Genomic DNA, 19,735 nt, shown 5'->3' with positions numbered 1-19,735 from the left:
GTGTGAGGGGATTAGATAAAATAGTGCTGACGCGTGGTGGCAGTGCAGCATGCCTCTGACAACTCTGTACATTCAGATGTTTGCATTAAAATTTTATGAAGGTTAACAGCTGATTATGCATTACCTCTGGGATCTAGCAAGTTTTTCTTTTTACGACTAATAGGAAAAATGCAGATCCATGCCAAACAGAGTTATAAAGTGATTCAACCTTCTCAGGTGCACTTCAAGAGAAGAGTCTACTTGCTTCCTGTACATTTGAAGTGATTTATGTATATGTATAAAAAAGTTTTCCTGCTCTGCAGAATATCAAAGCTAATGTTGGTTTTTTTTTGTTTCCCACACAGGAAGTGGAGTCCAGCTTAGGCCTGTGTTCACCAAACAACCTGGCAGTGTGGTGTTCCCCCTTCAAGCTGGTGAAAATCGCAGAGAGGTGGTGTTTAGCTGTGAGGCCCAGGGACACCCCCTGCCCTTCTACAGGTAACACTTGCAGGCATAATTTGATACATGTGACTTTTGTGTGGTTTTTGGTTTTGTGATGCAGAACCTTCAGGTAATACCTCAGAGCTTTCAAGTGCAACATTTGTACTAAAAACCTGAACGAGACTGAATTCATTGCCCTGGGAAAACATGGGGATTCTTGGACCTTACGGCTCGCTGCTGCTCACTGCCTGGAGTGCTTAGCCTTGCTGTCAGTCATGGTTAACTTGAGAATGATGAATTAATTAGCCTTAGTTGCTCCTCTGCCATATATTTGCATTGTTAGATGACATTGATCTGCTGGAGAATCCACTGTGAGAGCTTCCTGTCATCAGTATCAGTGACCACTGAAAAAGATCAAGTGACCCCCAAAGAATCTCGCACCAAAGCTTGGTTGCTATCATGACAGAGATTGAGTGAAGAAGAAGAAGAAGAAAAAAATAGCGGCGTATATTTCACTTACCAGAAATGATGTGGCGCAAGATGCCTCTCCATATCTTTGCTTCAGGCCTGTTACAGTTAATGTTTCATATACAGAACCGCTGCCAAAGGCTGCACAGACGGTGCCACGGGGCATCAGATTTGGAGGTTATCGTTACACAAATCGCTTGATAGACGGAGGTGCAGGAAAACAGTAGCTGTTCGCTGCCTTCTTCACTGCACTGACCCTGTGTGGTTGAGCACGCCCCCTGGGGATTGTGTTAGAAGCAAATTGATGTCCAGTTCCTCCGCTGCTAAAATGATGACAAATTAAAACAAATGGCAAACGATGATTTGCGATGAAGTGCATCAAGCGCACACGCTATTAATTCATAATCTATCAAATGGGGCCACATAGATGTTGTACTCCTGTCAGTGTAATTAAATGCAAATTGCAAAGCCAAGCATTTAATGTGTAATAGGTTGAAACGATCTCTCATAACATCAGCATATGCAGCCGTTAATGTAGCTTGAAGATCCTTGGTGCTATGCCTAATGGACACAAATTGAAATAAATGTACAAGATCTTATCACTTGGATCAGCTGGAATACTTATTAGGCAATCAGTCGCTCTTTCACTGTCCAGATAGTCCAACTTTTTAAAAATTAAAACCAATTTATGAGTTCAAATCTGAAAGTTGTTTTTTTTCCCTTCAGAGTTCAAGTTCTGAGAGCGTGCCCGGCTCCATATCAAATTAATTTTCCTTTAATTAGCTCTTTAATTACAGAAAGTGCCACCAACTGTGGGAGTTTATATACCACATTAAGAAGTGATTTTCAGATTGATCACAAGCTGCCGTGTCGTTCGTCCATCCCTTCAAAAGGATGGGATTGATATACACACGGACGTTTTGCTGTGTTTGTTCAGTCGACACACATCATAGTGCTGTCATTGCTGGTATATGCTTTTTTTTTCCAAATAAAGGTCAGTTGTGGCCACTTTGGAAATGAGTTTTGAAAAAGGGTTCTGGGACCTTGTGAGTTTCAGCAGCGGGACACCATGTGCTGAATTGCTCCTCACTTCACTGTGCATGTAGGCAGGTTTATTTCAGGGGCGCCAAGGACAAATTAATTTGTCTAAGGGTACCCGACGCCCGCCGCCACATAGAGCTCCCTCTCTAGGTTGTCACCATGGCCCCTTGATTCATCTCATCTGGAGCTTTTGGAACTATTCCAGCTGCACCACCAAATTACTAAATCGATCTAATCAACCAATCTGCTATTGGGCACCTCTTTGCTGCATCCCCCCCCCCCCCTTTCATCGTCAACCCTGCCTCCTACTCTCTTTGTCTAAAGAAGGAAGAAAGGTGAGCTTGAAACCTCAAGCTTAGTTTTTTTTTTCTTAGAGAACTGCGAAAATCTAATTAAGACCAAACAGTCCACCAAACTGTACCCTATTTATTTGATAAAAACCTTTTTCCTTTTGAAAATGTCCCTTTTCTTGTTATACCATATTTATGCTGTTCCGTTTTTCTCATCTCATTCCTTTCCCTTCTCTGTATTAGAATGAAAGTATTATTTGCACACTAACTTTCCCCAAGTTTAATGCAATCTCAACAACCAGCTGAATTCATTAAATGAACCAGAGTATGATTAGAAACGTTTGTGCTAAACAAAATCGAGGAGTTAGATGCTTTTCAAGTGTATTAATAACTCTGCTGTTCCCAGTTGATGAAAACTGTACCTTGTAGTCTGGGTAAGTATTAGGGAGGTTATGGTCACATGTGGACTTTTGTTGAACTGACATCATCAACGCAGCAGGTCCTCTTGGAACACGAGCCGCAATTATGCAAAGTGAACAACCACAGGCCTCCCCAAATCAAGCCACAGAGTCTGGCATTTTGCTGCTCTCACCGTCTCTCTCTCTGACACACACACACACACACACACAAAATCACTAGACTGGTGTATTTATGTAAACAAGAGGTTCAATCAGGAGGTTGTATTATCCCGTGCTTTGCCTGTAGCCCCCCATGTGATAATCACTATGATTGGAGGGAAGGACTTTGATTCCCAGTGAAAATACAGTCCTCACTGGCGTTTCAGTTGATAGACATACAGACTAAACAAACTAAGGGAAACAGCCCAGGAATTTACAGAGTTTGATCAGCAAGCAAGACTTACGTTAAAAGTGAATAACAGCCGGACTTCAAATTAAAAAGTGTTTTGAAATGACCTGCTGCCGTCATCCATGCCTGCTTTAGCCATAATAATGTCTGGTAATAGTGTAGGCCACTGGGCAAACTCTTTTTTTTTTTTTACATCACTTCAATGTGTTTGCATCAGCATCTATCTGACATCATTAATCTGAACTTGCTGTTGTGTGTCATGTGCTTACATTCACAGGTGGAAGCTAAATGACTCTTTCATCCTGGTTAGACCAGGGTCACGTTACTCTCTCATGGGAGGAAACCTGCACATCAGCCATCTGAATAAAGAGGAAGATGTTGGCATCTATCAGTGCCTGGCATCAAACTCTTTTGGAACCATCGTCAGCAGAGAGGCCAGTCTGCATGTAGCATGTGAGTAGAACGTACACTGGTTTTTGCAATTTTCCCTGTTTACACATTCTGAGATGCACTACTATATACATAAAAAAACAAGCTGTGGACAGGGTGTTTATGATTCACCTCTTGTGATGTCACTTGAAGCAGCGTATTGAAGGCTACAAGTTTGAAAATCAGAGGGTGTGGAGTTAAAATGAAATGACCTTATCAGACTTCTGTAGCCCTCTCCTTGCCAACTCCAGATCGAAGCAGGAAGCTTTCAGTTAGGGCTGGCTATCACAATAAGAATTGTCACATCAGTTGACATGAAAATGATTTCTTTCACATTTAAAAAATGATTGTTGCTACTTAGATGAGAAATGCAGTTGTGGTTTTCAACACTTTATGTGAATAAAATGACAAACACTTGTAAAGAGCAGAACTCTGCAGGAGAATATTTTAAGTTTACTTGTTATATAGCTCTCACAGTGCTTGTGCAATGTATTTGTGGTGGCTGCAAAAATTACACAAGACACACAAGAGCCTGTGGAAAAATAAAACGTAAGGGAGGGGTGCAAGGTGAGTATTCAGCGGGTAAATCAGGATCATTTTATTTGAGTTGTATTGTTACTTGTAACCCCATCTTGCTAAAACTTTGACATTGATTATTATTTACCCAAACCATTTGTTATGTTCAGTTTTCTTATAGCAAGTTTCTCTCACCTCAAATCGAGTTCAGATCTTTTTGAGTTCAGCACAGTTTTTGTTTGTTTCAGAAAGTAAAAGTTTAATTAAGCATCAAACGTTTTGGTTCACTGAAACTATAATGACCCAGTAGGATTCACTGGAAATTGTTTGGTGTCAGATCCTCACAAACTAAAAAACAACCAGCGACAGGAGACTCTTACAGTAGGCCGATACAGTTACGGTTACTAATGAGGAAACATCATATCATATCCAGTCGTATCATGGCATCTTTTTTTTTTCTTTAACAATGATTAAAGCTCCACTGCCGGTGTTTACTTTGTCTGGTGCTTTTAAACTCCTCACACCCTTGTGATGAAGATTGCGTTATTGTGTGCTGGGCCTTGACAGACCCCAGTGTGGTTGATGCTTTACAGCCTCCATCTATCACATTTTATAAGACCTGATTCTGAAGCATCTCTGATGGCAAGGTGAACTTGAGGCCTCCAGTCTTGATGGGCAGCCCATATCAAATGACAGCCCTTATATCTGTGAACAGATGGTGCAGCTAGATTGAATTCTGATGTCTGTTTCTCTGCCGCAGCAGACACGGAGATGATCCTTGGCAGCGAGAGACTCAGAGGTATCCATCTCTTGTCTCAAAGCACCATTAAATCTTCAGCATTAGGGCAAACCTGAGTCTTGGGCTGCTCACGGGCTGTTGATCATATTCACAATTCCAATTAGTTTCCCAGTCCTGGTCTACACTGTATGTCACTGTGATTGGTTCCATCCATCGCTGGGGCCTGACCTGGAACCTGTGGCTTTGTCAACGGATGGGAACAAGCATCGGTGCTGATGTGTCATACATCTTATTTATTGCTCTTGGTTTAACTTAATTAAGTGTGGTGGGTGATTGAGCAGGTCTCAGGTCAAGGGAATAATTCATTGGAGGAGCAGCCTGTATTGAGTCAGTATGGTGTCATTTGTAACGGACTCAGAGTGGCTCAATATGACACTGAGGGGCTCACACCCCTCTTGTAATAACTTCATGAGACAAAAACCAAGGTAAGGACCATTAATGAAGGGACTACAAGGATCAACAATAACATCCAGATGCCAATCTTTTATTCTGGTGCCTTGGCTGCGCTGGATGCACGAGTGGCTCATGAACGTCTTCCTTTTCATTTTGGCGCCAATTTCAACAGGTATGAGCAGCTGCATGTCTCCTGCTTGTGAACTACGTTGCTCTTCTAGAGAATCTGGATCTCAGTGAAAATTATCTGAGTTTCAACATATTCTTTGGGAATATGTCACAAATATAAATATTTGCAACGGTTCTTTTACCTGTTTCAAAGTATAAGCACTCTAGCATTTCTGTCGACTGAATTCATTCATTTGTTTTACAAGGTTTTTATTGTGAAATTTTGGCCGGACCAGAAGATGCACAGCTTCATACCATAGAGTCCTGGCATTTAGTGAAGTACATCAGCCTACTTTTATTCAAGTAAATAGAGTCAAACAAACCTCATGTAGCAGCTCCGTAGCAGGCAGAAGGCAGACACGCTCCCCGTGTCAACAACAGACGTGCTAGACGCAGCAGATCAGCTACGCAGCAGCAAAGCTCTGCACACGCACCCAGTGCTGCCCGGGCATGAAAGCCTAGAACTAAAGCTTTTAGTCCCCACTGCAAAAAAAACAAAACAGATGTAGAACAGTGATTACAACATTGTGTTTATACAAATTAAATAAAATATTGATGAAAGGTTATGCTGATGAAGTACTGAAGATCAGTGTCTTTGATTTGCGCCAGCGGATAATGTCCTGCATCACACTTGTATTGCTTGAACGTGCAGCCCCTCTATAAAAGTTGATGTGGCCTACATTTTAATCCCCTGAAAGATGGATGATATAACAGTTTCTGTTACCATCTGGTTGGGGCTTAAACCTCTAAAAGTATAAAGGTTCTTGATCCTGTTGACAATACAGACTTAAATGTTTAAAAGGTTCTGCTCGCCTGCTGGGAACGCTGCAAGGAATAATCTAGTTGGTTATCAAACCAGATTGAGTTTCCTAATCTCCCAGGGATATTTTTTGCTGTAAGTGAAAGGATTTTCACCGCTGCAAGATGCAACATCATGCAGCTGATTGCAAGGCCTGCAAGATACGCAGAGTGTATTAGATGTCTGATCCTGGAGAAGGAACATGCTATTGCCGAGATGCAATACTGCTTATAGAGCCACAAGGGTAACACTGTGTTTAATGAAGGATGAAATTGCTGTATTTATGAAAGAAATGCAGGACGCGACTCCCTTGTATCTTGGTGCCTGTGCTTCCTCCTATCAAATTCAGCCCTGTAATTGCCCCTCATTTGTATTTTTTCCTACTGGCCCCGGTCAAACCTTACTGCCTTATCTGTATAATTACTTTGCAAGATTTCTATCTCTTCTTTTTTTCTTCTCCTTCTATCATTTCCATTAGCTTTGTACTCTTACTCATTGATGTTTCCTCAGGTGAAAATTAAGTCTGTTTTGAGCTGAAATGTGTCTGAGCAAGGGACAATAATGTTTCTCATCAGCGCTGTGATGCTAAGTGCTCAATCTGGGTCTCTAATCATCCATCAGGGAGGAGAGCAGTGGACATCTTCTGAATGCTGCACTTCACGGCGGTGGTGTAATTGTCAGGAGAGAGCAGCGGTCGGACTGTGTAAGAATTAGGCCCCTTTGATGTTGATCACTCCTCAAATGTCATGTGTCACTCACTGTTAGGGCTTCACTGCGAGACGCTTCTCTCGCACAGAGGAGGGAGAGGAGAGGGCAGGGAAGCAGACAGAGATGAGAGGGGATAATGATTTTTTTATCATCAGTAATATTCATTATTTTATATATTCTTGCTTTTATGATAACTACTTGTTGATGGCAGCTTTTTGGTTTCATGGACTAGACTTGTACCTTAGCTAGCTGTAAATGACTGTGAGTTACAAGTAAGTTAGAAGATACTTACAAACTAGCATGTTGCTCTGAGGTGTTAATTTAATGGGACTTCTCATAGATAACTGTGTCTATAGGAATAAGGAGAATGAGATTAGTGGTTCTCACCTTTTTAAGGGGTTACTACTGTTGCATGTTTTTGCAAGTTTGCTCAATGTTCCTCACATGCAAAATGCATACATGTTAGGTATTACTACTTCTACTACTACTGCTGCTACACTACTAATGATAGCACCACATTTGAACCTAGAACCCAAAAAGGTTTCATGTGCGCAGAGACAGCGTGGAAAGACAATCACATAAGTTCAAATGCCCAACAGTCCCCTTATATTCAATCAAGCTGCAACAAATTTCTTTCACTCAAAGATATCAAATTCCAAACATGTCTCATTATTTCCTGGGAAACCAGTGAAAATGTTGCAAACACAGTATCTTACATTGTTAAATAAGAAAAAGAAGACATTTAATGAGTTCTTCTCTGACCTATACTGCATGCTTCCACCAAGTTTCATGGAAATCCATTCAGTTGTGTTTTGTATAATCTAGCAATCAACAAACGGTCTGGTGTGTCTTGGCGAAGTTAAAAACAGCTGCATCAGAAGTTATATAAAAGGTATATAACAGTGAAACAACTCATTCAATAAGAAAAAACTAACAAAAAATCCATAGCAACAGTAATACATTGATGTCACATATTATAACCCCAACTAACCCTAACCCTAAATAACAACATGTTCCTTCCTTCAGTCATTACATTGTCAACGCACTTAACATAGTAAGTCAAGACTTTGCAATATTATAGAGAAACTCAACAATGTTTCCACTATGAGCACAAGCATTTGGCATCAGAGGAGAGGAAAGAACTCAAGAAGATAACAGCTTTGTGAGAATCAATTTGGAATCTCCTTAAAACATAACTACATAATCACCTCCTGCCTTTGCACTCCACATCTAACATTTTCAGACTTACTGAATTTGTAAGGCACTTTCACATTTTAAGTCATTGAGAAAAATGTTAATGACATTTCACATCAAATATTATTTATGTTTCATTATTATTTTTATTTTTTGGATGAAAAGCTCATTGTTTATACATGTTTTACCTGATCCTGCTGTGGCTGGTCAGCTTACATCAGAAATACAGAATAATCCTTTTTTTCATTAAAAGACAGAAGCCTAATGGAAGCAAATCAACCATAGTTGAAGAACTTCTTATAAAGAAAGTTTTTTGAAAGTCTAATTTTCCTTTTGTCCAATGGCGAGGAGACAAATGTAACCACATCACAAATTGTCCTCGAGCTCAAACTCCGACAGAATGGCTTCAATTTTCCTTTTTCTGCAATCTCCTCTCATTCACCACAATGGGTCACATTGGAGTAGCAAGTCCAAATAAATGCAAATTCACATCCAATTTCATGGATCTGAAAACACTCAAAATAGCCTGAACCCGGCCATGAAGAAGCACACGGAGGTGCAGAGCCATGATAGGCTTGATAAGCTGATCCACAGGGTGCAGAACAGCTTGGGTTGTCAGGCATTGTTGGCTTTTAGTGTGTCTAGCTCATTTACGCCCTGCCATACTCCAAAGGAATATTAATCAGGAGAGCTTCACTCTCAGCGTGAGTTGAGCACCTCGGATATTTTCAACAATGTGAGTCTGCTTTGGTGGAAAAGAGTTCAATCTGAGCCTATGTGTTGTTTATAGTACCCGCTGACAGAAAGGGTATATAGGGACAAACTCACCCGAAGCGGGAAGAGATGTCTGGCCCGATATGTTTCTGTCTCCTTATGGTAAAATGTTTGACTTGATGTATGCCTTTTTCTGACACAGTTTTGTGCAGCCTGCAGCAGCTCCTCACACAGACACTTGTTTAGGGCAGATGACTGATGTCAGTGTTTTTTCATAGCATTTTATAGTCGAGAACCATGATCAAATGTGCAGCTGGTGAGGAGGAATAAAGAGTGAATTACTTAAATTATATATAGATCCTTCACATGATTTCAAAGAAAACAAAATACAATAATTCAAATAGGAAATTATTTTGCAGTTCAAAACATATCCCAGCATCACTATTCACACTTATATGAAAAAGATCCTTCTTTTAGTAAAACAAAAGATAATTTTAATTTTAGTTTTTCAGATATTCTTGCCATTTCTTTAGTTATATATATATATTTAAAGTGTTTTCTCTCACATATGAAATATGTAGAAAAGGTTTCTTTGCACACACACAGTTGGTTTTCTTATAGTGTGCCATCTGAATCAAGCCTGAAAAGGCTGTCCATAGCCCACTGTAGATGTATATTATTTCTGAACATACATTCTCACGACGACAGTGTACAGAGTAATAACTTGAAACCATTCGATCAAACCGTTCAAAATCCATGCTCCTGCAGTTACTGGGATTTGAACCCTGCCAGAGCAGCTATAGTTTAATATGTCATCAAATAACTGGTTATCTCTCACTAAGCCCATACTGTGTGTGGGCAGAGGTGAAAAGAGAAGCAACTTTCTTTTTTCAACAGACCTATTGTGACATATAAGCTCAAGTAATCAGCGACAGGCAGTGTCACTCAGAATGTCAGAAATTCTCATGAAATCTGTGACATTTCCTAGATGATGTATTATCATAGCAGGGTTACGTTTGCGGTTTTGAATGGAGATGGGCCTTTATTTCAAGCTGCGCCAAATTTGACACACTCTGACATCAGTTTCCTAAATGTACCTGATCTTTGTCATCAACATCCGTGAAATATTCCCTGGGAGAATAGTGAAAATGTCAAAAACTATTTTGCAGTGTTAATTAATTCCTCTATCCAACAAACGGATAGGGTGAAAACATAAACTCCTTGGTGTAGGTAATGATGGCTAGACTCCATTCAGGTGCTATAGATTCAAGGTCCTGGTATTGTTCCTGCTGGTCCACTATCATCCTCGAATGGCTTCACTGAGACACACTGTTTTTAAGCTGTTGGCAAATGTCAAAATATTAAAATAAAGCAGATTAAATATGATTAAACTTGTATGATAAAAACAAAATTATCATTGCCTCTCTGGGTGGCCAATACCAGATTATTTATAACTGTGAGCTATGGTCTTTACCAAGTAATGGATGTTATAAAAGAGCCAAAGCTTAATTTGCTCGAAAAGCAAGCAGGAAACATTCAACAGCAACTTATTATCATTCCCTTTGTTATGTTTTTAATTTGTACTATGATAAAATGTGAGGTTGCGTGAAGTTAGACATAGCACAATTAAGTAAGAGATAGTAGTAAATTAAGAGATTCTCACATTTACTCTGGAGCTTCATCAGCTCTAGTGTTATTTATAGATGTCTTGCTGAGGAAGCCTGACTGAGCCAAATCTGTTCATGCACAGAGAGGCTGTATGTTATTTTGTGTTACCCATGGATCATCCATAGATTAAGAATTGGCCACTGAAGCATTCACTCAATCTGTCTGCACCAAACATGAGATCTATTCATTAATTTGGGAAATAAAACAGCAGCTTAACGTAATTCATTTATGAACAAAAGACAAAGAAAAGCTGTTTTCAATTGTGATGATGAAATGCTGTTTTGCCGGCTGCTGTTTCCCATTGCTGACAGGGTCTGCAGAGATCATGTACTTATGATTTAATATGCAGAGGGCTGCCCTGTTGTGCTTGTACACCGTATCTGTCACTTTTCCATTCTTTCTCTCCCTCCTTTTTTTTGAATTCAGTCTTGATTATGTTGTTATACGGCAGCTGCACATTTGGCTGCGCTGCCTGCGATATCTCCAAGAGCCACAGCAGGCGAGAAAAGCCAAAGTGTTCAAGGATCTCTATTCGCTTTCTCTCGGCAGGTTGTCAACAAGTAATCGGTCTCCATACAAATGATGTTTCAGTCTTAGTCATTTAATTGTTGCTGGTCTCTGTGCAGTGGATGAAACACAGAAAGTGATAACAATGTGCAGTTCCAATTAAATTCACTCATGTGTGACTTATACTTGAAGAATTGCTTTTTGCTCCAGTCAGAAGTGTTTGGGACTTTATAGCACTGTGTCTGCATTTATGCAAACATAGCATGAGTGGTTCATGAAAATATGCAAAAGTTCTGCATCATATGTCACAGTTAAACTCTGGTCAGTAAGAACTTATTGAGTAACCACAGATTTGACTTGTAGTGCGTTTTGACCTCTGTACACAGCTCACCGTGTCTTTTTTCCTCCCTGTGTATTTATGATTATTTCCTTTTATTGCTTTTGTGTTGTGGTAAACAGACTTGGAGAACTTCAAGACGCAGAGAAGGAGTCCAGTGAGGGTTCGTGAAGGTCAAGGAGTGGTTTTACTGTGTGGCCCTCCACCGTACTCTGGAGGTAAGTTTTTTTTGTTCATTCTCATGTGAAGATATATACATTTTAATTTCTACCAGCTTTAGCTGCAGATCAGTAAGCACTCAGTATTAGTGAGGAGCTGTGGTTTTACACACGAATGCAGACATACAGTGCAGTATGAATTGTCTGATTCCTCATCTCGTGTGTTGATCTGGATAAAGTGGAAGTTGTGCGCTTCCCCTCAGATCTCCTGGCTGTTTGTTTGTGTTGTTGGGATCAGTTAGTTGAGTGAGTCATTTTTACTTTGGGACACTCTGGCCCGTGAGCCTAATTTTCTGTGGGGGCGAAGAAAAACTTTGGCATGCAGAGTGGAGAGGCTGTCTGTGGCTGGGTCCCTGCCAGGCTGAGTAATGGAGCCTCTCTCTGAAGCTGCTTTGTTTGCTTCAGATCAGCCCTTTGCTTCTATGACATTATCAATGGGAGTTAGCATCCAGTGCTATTAACTTTAACGAAGGGGTCTGAAGATTGGCTTTTTACTCAACCTGCCAGCGAGGCTGAATATAATTCACCAGTGTACTGTCACGATTTTTAAGCGTCAGTCTTAAAGAGTATAGTGACAGTGTTTTTACTGTAATGTAATTAACAGTACTTACACAAAAAGATAACAGCAGCAGATGCAGCCCATTCTCTTCAGGAAATGCAGATGTTCTAGTTTTGGTATTATGTCTCAAATCTGCCATTCATGAATTTCTTCACATTTTGACCAGTTTTTACCTGGACTCAATGATTAAAGTATTAGCTTTCAGTGGTCAAAGGTCAAAGATTATTGTGACCTCAAATGATTTGGGAAAAAAAGCTAGAAACTAGAAAAATTGCAACGGTTGCCAGAAGCATACGACCGCAGTGCAGTAATTGTAGTTTATTATGATCTATCAAGATTTTATTTTATTTAATGTTTTTGATTTTACTCAAGTATGTTGCCCATATCTGAGATCGCAAGCAAACTGAATCCTAATGAGTTTTATCTTTTATCTTACAGGCAATTGTACCAAAAAAATACAGTAGTTTTGTGCTTAATGTGTAATTTATGGATACATGTAACAAAAAGTGACAGCACAGATTTTCATATCAATGTTGTTATATTGATTCCTGTCAGATTGAAAGCAATCTACTTTTATATTTGTGCTAAAACAAAAGACTTGCACTTCTTGCTAAATAGGTATACCGTGTGTCACTGAGATTCAGTAAGAAACTGAAAAACTTGCTTTGGCTGCTGGATGTTTTGCTGAATGTACAAACTGAGCACAAACAAATTGGTGTCATTTTGGGTAAACTTTAGTCAACTAATTTGTGTTTCACTCTTGTGTGAAACCACGCTGTTCAGCTGCCGCAGAGAGAAGACTATGAGGTGTTTGTTTGCAACCGTAACAGCGGGCTTATATTTGTAGCGCTTTGTTCTGTATATGTTATAACGAGACATCTCGCCCTGTGTTGACAAGAAAAGCTGGAACAATGAGCCATATGCTTACATTTGGCAGCCTCATTGCGTACTGGCTTTCTTTATATTGTCGACAAATCCACCAGTGTAAGGTGTCCAAATGCCAACACATATTCGCACCAGCTCAAAAACGAACCGCAGCATTGTCAGGCTGCAGTAACTGTGTCACGACAGTGTCCAAAAAATATTGTGAAAACTCAGGGCACATCTTTTCAAATCCAATGGTTTATTCATTATTCACAGGGAAACAGCACCAGTTTAGTCAGGATGATGCACCAGATGCAAAAATTCTGTCTAGTTTCTTTCCAGAAGCCTGATGAATTGTTTGTTGTGAAGGTGGTCGCGTATTCACCAGGCTAATGTTTACGATTTGGAGAGGAAGATTGCTTCCTCTTTATGTAAGAGCATTGACGTGTAGGGTTCCCTGGACAACCATTTGGGTGAGCCATCTTTTCAGTGATGAGCACAGAAATGACTTGACATTGAATGTCTTCTCCTTGGATAGATTACATGGGCTGCATTCTTGCTGGTGAATTGCACAGGGCACATAAATATTTGTAAGGCTGACAGAAAAGAGGAGGAGGAGACGTTTAGTAAACAACCATTATTTATTTCCTTGGAAATGTATTGATGCTGTTTAATGAGTCACCTTTAAATCACCTTTGAGTCAAGAAAATAATCTGTATTGTTTAGATGTTTAATGAATTCAGAAGTCAGTGTAGGTCATACCCAATATTTTATGGCTATGCAGTATATATTGTAGCAATATTGAATGCGGTATATTATTGTATAGCATTATTCAGTCTGTCAGTTACTGAGCTATTTATACACAGTGAAGGTACAGGTGTACAAAGCATGAATTTCAAAATCTACAGGTGGTAACTGTTTCTATTGAGAGAAAGTGATTCATTTGTAATTTCATTTGCCAACTGAATAAGAGTCATCCATGTATTTTTGGCAAACTGATGTTTTAATCTCATCAAGATAACAGGTATAGGTTGCCAATTAAGTTAGAATCCTTAAAGTCTTACTTGCCAAATGTCCAAATATTTCCTGATGACTAATAAGGTGATCAACTCCTTTCCCATTTTCAGTAGATAAGCATGCCTTTCTGTTTTCTTCCCCCGGTGCATCATATTCAACATCACGAATTTGCAGAAAACGGAGGTACTCTCTCACCTCGCTGTCTTGCCAAATTAGCTCTTTCACCACTGTCTCACGTTTCCATCATAACTGATCAGAGCTGTAGCGGAATAAAACCCATGTCTACTACAGAGTAATTTGACCCAGGAGAGAATGCTGATGGTATCCATTCCCATTGCAGACAAAAACAAGACATTACTGGGTGTTAAGGTCCGAAAGTATTTTCTTGTTATATTCGAGAGATGTTGTTTAATATAGTTAAGTAAGGCCAAGAAAGGTTCTGACTTTAGGAACCTACTTATTCTCACATTTTCAAATCTCACAAATGATTCAGGAGGCTGCTCCTTATCTCTGGAAAGGACTGGACGTGTCGAATGACCTTGTTCACAGGTCCTGAGTCTCGTAATTTGAACAGTTCACCTGCATTTTAAAGCACAAAAACAAATCTGATGATGAATCCTGTTTTATTTAAAATTAACATCACGTGGGAGATCCCTGTGAGAAACTCTGCTGTGTTCGTGTCATTTAAAAACCTCACCTCCGAATCAAGTGAATCATCGCAGTTGTTTCATTCTCCCACACATTGTGTACCTTTCTCTCATTTGCAGTTTTTTTATTTATTAATTTCACATTTCACTGATGAATTGTGTTTAACTATAACAGATGGTTAAACCAGCAGGGCTTCGACACTCTTTGCCCTCGTTCTTGGTCTACTCTCTTGCAATGAGGACATTTGAGAACACACTTTCATACAGATGAAGATAAAAATGTAACCTGTTTCTTTATAAACTCATTTTCACAACATCTACCAGCCTCTGATGTTGGACCTTGTTTAAGAACCTTAGCTGCTTTGTTGTAACTGCGATCTTGCATATTTGACAAAATCTCACTTCTCAAATGTTAATCATCATCATTGGTAAAAATTATCTTTGGAAATATGATATCTGGGTCTTCATGTTCTTGTCTTTAGGGAAATGTAAATAGATTTATTTTAATAATTCATATTCTTGCATCTTGTCTATCATTTGTCACCAAAACTTAGCTCTGTTCATTTAGGCTCGGAACTCTGTCCGGGCCTCTCTCCAATGAGACACTGATCAGTTGGGACTACAGGACTGGAGGGTTTGTTGTCAGTATCCTGCACTGTTGCATTGCACCTGGCCCATATCCGTCACATTCAATCTCATACAAAGCCTTTACCTGCTCTTAAAGAGAAATGATAACAACATCCACACTTACACATAATCTGTAGCAGCATATTTTTTCATTTTCTAAGATGAAGCACAAACATAATACTTTTGTGCCACTGAGCCACATAAACTCACACTGGAGTAAAAGCTTCCTCTCGTTAGATGAGCATAATATGATATGACTTTATATTTTATATTATTTGTGCAGATTTATGTTTATTCACAATTGGTAGCAATTGTGTTTCCTGCTTGTCTCATTACTCAAGTAAATATAATTCTTCTCCGAGTTTTCGGTGTTAGAAAGTAAAGTATGTTAATGTTGGTTCATTTGTTCAGGCATATTGTAAGTTAGCCTGACTAGGAGATCAAGGAAAGTACAGCAGTTACAGGGAAGCTCAAGAAACTAATTTACATTTAAAAAAGTTACATTTACAGAGTGTAAGTTCGGAGTACTTGTCCTACAGCAGTAGGGTTTCCCCTTTGTATCCAGTATCCTTGCCTGATAATTATGAAAATCATGACAACATCACATGCACACAGCTATGGACAATGTTCTCTCTATTACACAATAACCAGATATATTGTAGATCTTAGATTTGTCTCAGTCCAAACCATAGACTGTATATAAACATGGACGACACGTCTTAACTTTCTCCCACTATCCAGAAATGAAGCCAAAATATTCTGGGTACTAAAGCCATCATCTTGCGGCGTTTACATAGTTAAGAGCCAGAGTTTGTAAGTGATCGGGGGATGGACTAAACTTACTGGAAAGAAAGTATTTTGACGTACATTAATGTGATGAGAGCTGCCTAAAATAACAGAAAATATCTTTGAGAGCTTAAATAGAACATTAAGTGTTTGGTTATTGTCTCCTTTTACAGTAGATGTATTATCAGAATCAATTGATCTTACTAACTCAATCTGTTTGTGTTATTGTGACAATATGTATTGCTATTCATAAACAAACAAGCAAACAAAACAATGTTCCATAATAAGAAATAAAAATGTAGATGATATGATATGTATATTGTGAGCATGATTAAGTTGTTAATACTATATTACATGTCACATAGCAAAACTGATCAGTCATAAAACGTGGCAGTTTTATAAACATGTCAAAAAGCATCTGTCTTTTCTCCAGCAGAGATCGACTTTCAGATGCTTTGGATAAAAAGGAGTCATTTTGCCTTGTTTATTGCCCCTTCATTTTTGTGTTGAAATGAAGAAAGCTATAAAACAGATTTTTTTTTCAAGGAAACAGAGACATATTTTGTTCTGTAATGTTCGGGTCTGATGAATAACACAAACAGTCAAATGTAATGCAAGAAATCTGCTAGAACGTGAAATACAAGGACATTCAAATTCAAAAAAGACTATCAAAGCTCTCTGGCTGTCAACAATGATTGTATATGGGCGAATGGTGAGTAATTGCTAATCCTGTTCAAATCCATTCAAACTGGGTCAGTTTGCTTCCCTGCTTCCTCACATCAAATACACTGCCGGAGCCTGCTTTTGTCCGGCGGTCCAGTGCTTTTAGTTACACCACCAGCCCCTTCAGTGCCCTCTTGTTGTGATGGATCATGGCTGTTTCTCTGGAGACGCAGCCCAGAGTTCATGGTGATCCATTTTCTGGCAATATTTTCGGCAGCTGTCACCGTAGATAATGCCTATTGATGGAGATGTTGTGGATGTTGAGACGTACATTATGATGAATTATATCCAATTTTCTAACAGTTTTCCTGAAAAAAGTCTGGTCTGACCGTATCTGCTATGGAAATAATGCATCCATCTAGCTTTGGTTATATGCTCACATTTATATAAGCACAGGGACATTTTCTTGTCTTGTCTCGCCCTGTGTTTTGATACAAATGGAATGGATACACTCTGCCTGGTCACTTCAGAAAGAAAGAAAAATGAGAAAACAATGTCAGATGATTTTTGAGTTACTACTAATATAAATCTTTATTTAAAAGAAAGCATTTGATTTTGAATCTAGCTGTGGCTTTATAGTCAAATGTACTTCGGTTTAAAATTGAATTAGGTGTAGCGGAGAAATATTGCCAGATATGTTTACAATAAATATGAATAATGCAAAATATTTATAAAGATCTTCGTAAATGTGAAATACATCCATGGAAAATATATGGATGTGACAAATGCATGAATGCGCTAAGACAAATAATGTTATGCTGTTTTATATTTACAGCCACATGACTGTATTTTAGCACATTTGAAACGAATAAAATCCTGACTGGCATTTAAATAGACTCTCGTAGTGTTGGCGAATTAAGAAACATGCTCCTATAAAGGGTGACAGGACACAATTCATGCTCAGCACAGTGCAGCCTTAGACGCGGATCTGCCTCATCTCCCCTTTAAAGGATTTCAATATCCCATGCATGATTCAGGAAGCCATTATTTCATTTTAACGATGCCTCAGAACCCTCAAGACAGCTGCAGGAAGTAGTTTGGTACGGCCGGGATGCTCTAAAACTGTACGGCAGTTTGGAGTTGCACTTAGAGTATGACCAAAATATTGCCAATTATCCAAGAGGAGTTCCAGCAGTGTTCACTGACTGTGCTGTCCCATATTTGCATTAGACGTCAGTATGTGTCGTCTTTTGCTTTGAGAGGGTCAGAATGACTGTGGCTCATCCGAGACGTAATACACCCTGACCTCCTTTCGCTAATGGAAACGGGCCTTTTAGATTTACTCAAGGCTGAAATCACTTGTTCTCTCTATCTGGTGCATCTACCCCAAAACAGAGGCTGCTCACTGGCCAGTAACTACCAAATAGCTTGAAGGGATTTCTCCCATGTGCGTGACCTAAGCCATTTCATAGAGTGAACCTGTGTTGTGAATACAGATAGGTAGCCCTGGTTAAATGGCTCACTCTGTGTTGGAAACTTTACGAGTTCAAACTTGAACACGAGTTGTGCAGATACCTTTCTTTGATTCAATACACACTTGTGCAAAACCCCACTCAGGATTCAGTCTGTCCTTGGCCTGTCATGTTCCATTTCCCTTTCTTCTTTTCAGATCATTAAGAGGGAATTGATGCTGCCTGTTCATTATACACAGGCTAAATGGAACCACAATGAAAATATGCCACTCACTGTCACTCATGATTGCATTATTCCATTACCACGCATCTGCAGGAGCCTCTCAAGTCAAACCATCAAGTACGAGCAATGGTGCTCTCCACTTCCGATTTCCTGCTTCCTGTTTCTAACCATAAATCTTTAACTAACCAATCAGTGACCTCTCATTTGTTCTTGCTCCAGACTGTTGTGCCCTGCACCTTTGGAAGGTATTGTTTCAAAACAGATGTTAAATATAGATATGTTTGTCAGGATGAGAACTAGGATGTATTATTTAGGGGAGAAGACGATATTACAGCTGTTCCCTGTGTGGGTCAGATGGATCAAACCAGGAAGTTATTGTTTGTTACAAGTCACAGAGGTTAGGACAAAGTTCATAGCAAGAGATGCATGTTGAAACTGAAACTGACTCTTTCTTATAATGTGTCTCAAACAAGTCTGTGGAAGTTATCATGAGGTTGGTTCAACATTTTGAGAAGATTTGAAACCATTTGTGGTGCTGAAATACATGAAGACTGGAAACAGAGGAAAATACTCTCTCTGACCAAATGTAAACATATTTTTTTCCCATGCGCTTTTTGTATGGATTAAATGTAATCACATGTATTTAACATGTATCTAACGTGTTTAACTAAATACTTAGTGAGCTTTAGAGCTGTTATTAGGCAGATAGCAGAGCTCATGCAAGTGTGCTTCCCTGTTTCAAATCTTTGTACTTACAGTCTCCCATCTGTACCTCCCTGTCTCTCTCATGTGTGTATTTACTGTGCTGACATAAGAGGAGTATTGACTTTGTAATCTTCTAATTTCTTTCATGCAACAGCAAATCTATCAATAACTACAATTTGTTAGCATGTATATGAGACTCAAAGTAAACTGCCTGGCATAATTGGCACAAAGCAGAGAGACAGGTGGGACTGGACTGTGTGATGAAGGTTTCAATCTCATGTTTTGTTCGTGGGATGATCACAAGGTCAGTTTGTCCTTCACAGATCCAACCCACACGACAACAAAAAAATCCCACTCTCTCGTACTTGGTAAAAAGGCAGATATTCACATGCACATCACTCATTCTCAGGATTCTCTATCATGTCATGATTTGCAAGGTTTGCAGTAATATGTCAAAGCCCACACATCCTCTTGTCCCCTAAAGAGCAGAAGTGAAGAATCCTGAGTCAGTGGGTGAGTGTCCAACTCACGTCTCAATTATTCCCTGTACCGTAGTGCAGAGTCATCGCTTAGACAAGTTTTTACCAACGGCCAAGATTGCTTTTGGGACAGGGATGCAATATGGTCCAGAGCAATCTATCCTCTTGTCAATATGTCATAACGCCATCATTCGTTTTTATAATGTTGCTGATTGTT

The 19,735-nt window shown here is 39.4% G+C and overlaps 1 protein-coding gene across 2 annotated transcripts in view; it reads left to right on the top strand.

The window, feature by feature from the left end:
• cntn3a.1 (contactin 3a, tandem duplicate 1) overlaps window positions 1–19,735 on the top strand; it is a 77,105-nt gene that overhangs the window by 21,118 nt on the left and 36,252 nt on the right. For both annotated transcript variants that reach the window (XM_069526739.1, XM_020088742.2), the window contains exons 3-5: window positions 345–477; window positions 3,304–3,479; window positions 11,381–11,476. In XM_069526739.1, coding sequence (XP_069382840.1) covers window positions 345–477; window positions 3,304–3,479; window positions 11,381–11,476 — 405 coding nt within the window. The remainder of the gene's footprint in view (window positions 1–344; window positions 478–3,303; window positions 3,480–11,380; window positions 11,477–19,735) is intronic.

This window comes from Paralichthys olivaceus, chromosome 6 (genome assembly GCF_024713975.1).
Source record: "Paralichthys olivaceus isolate ysfri-2021 chromosome 6, ASM2471397v2, whole genome shotgun sequence".
Classification (NCBI taxonomy): Eukaryota; Metazoa; Chordata; class Actinopteri; order Pleuronectiformes; family Paralichthyidae; genus Paralichthys; species Paralichthys olivaceus.
This window is presented reverse-complemented; position numbering and strand designations above follow the sequence as displayed.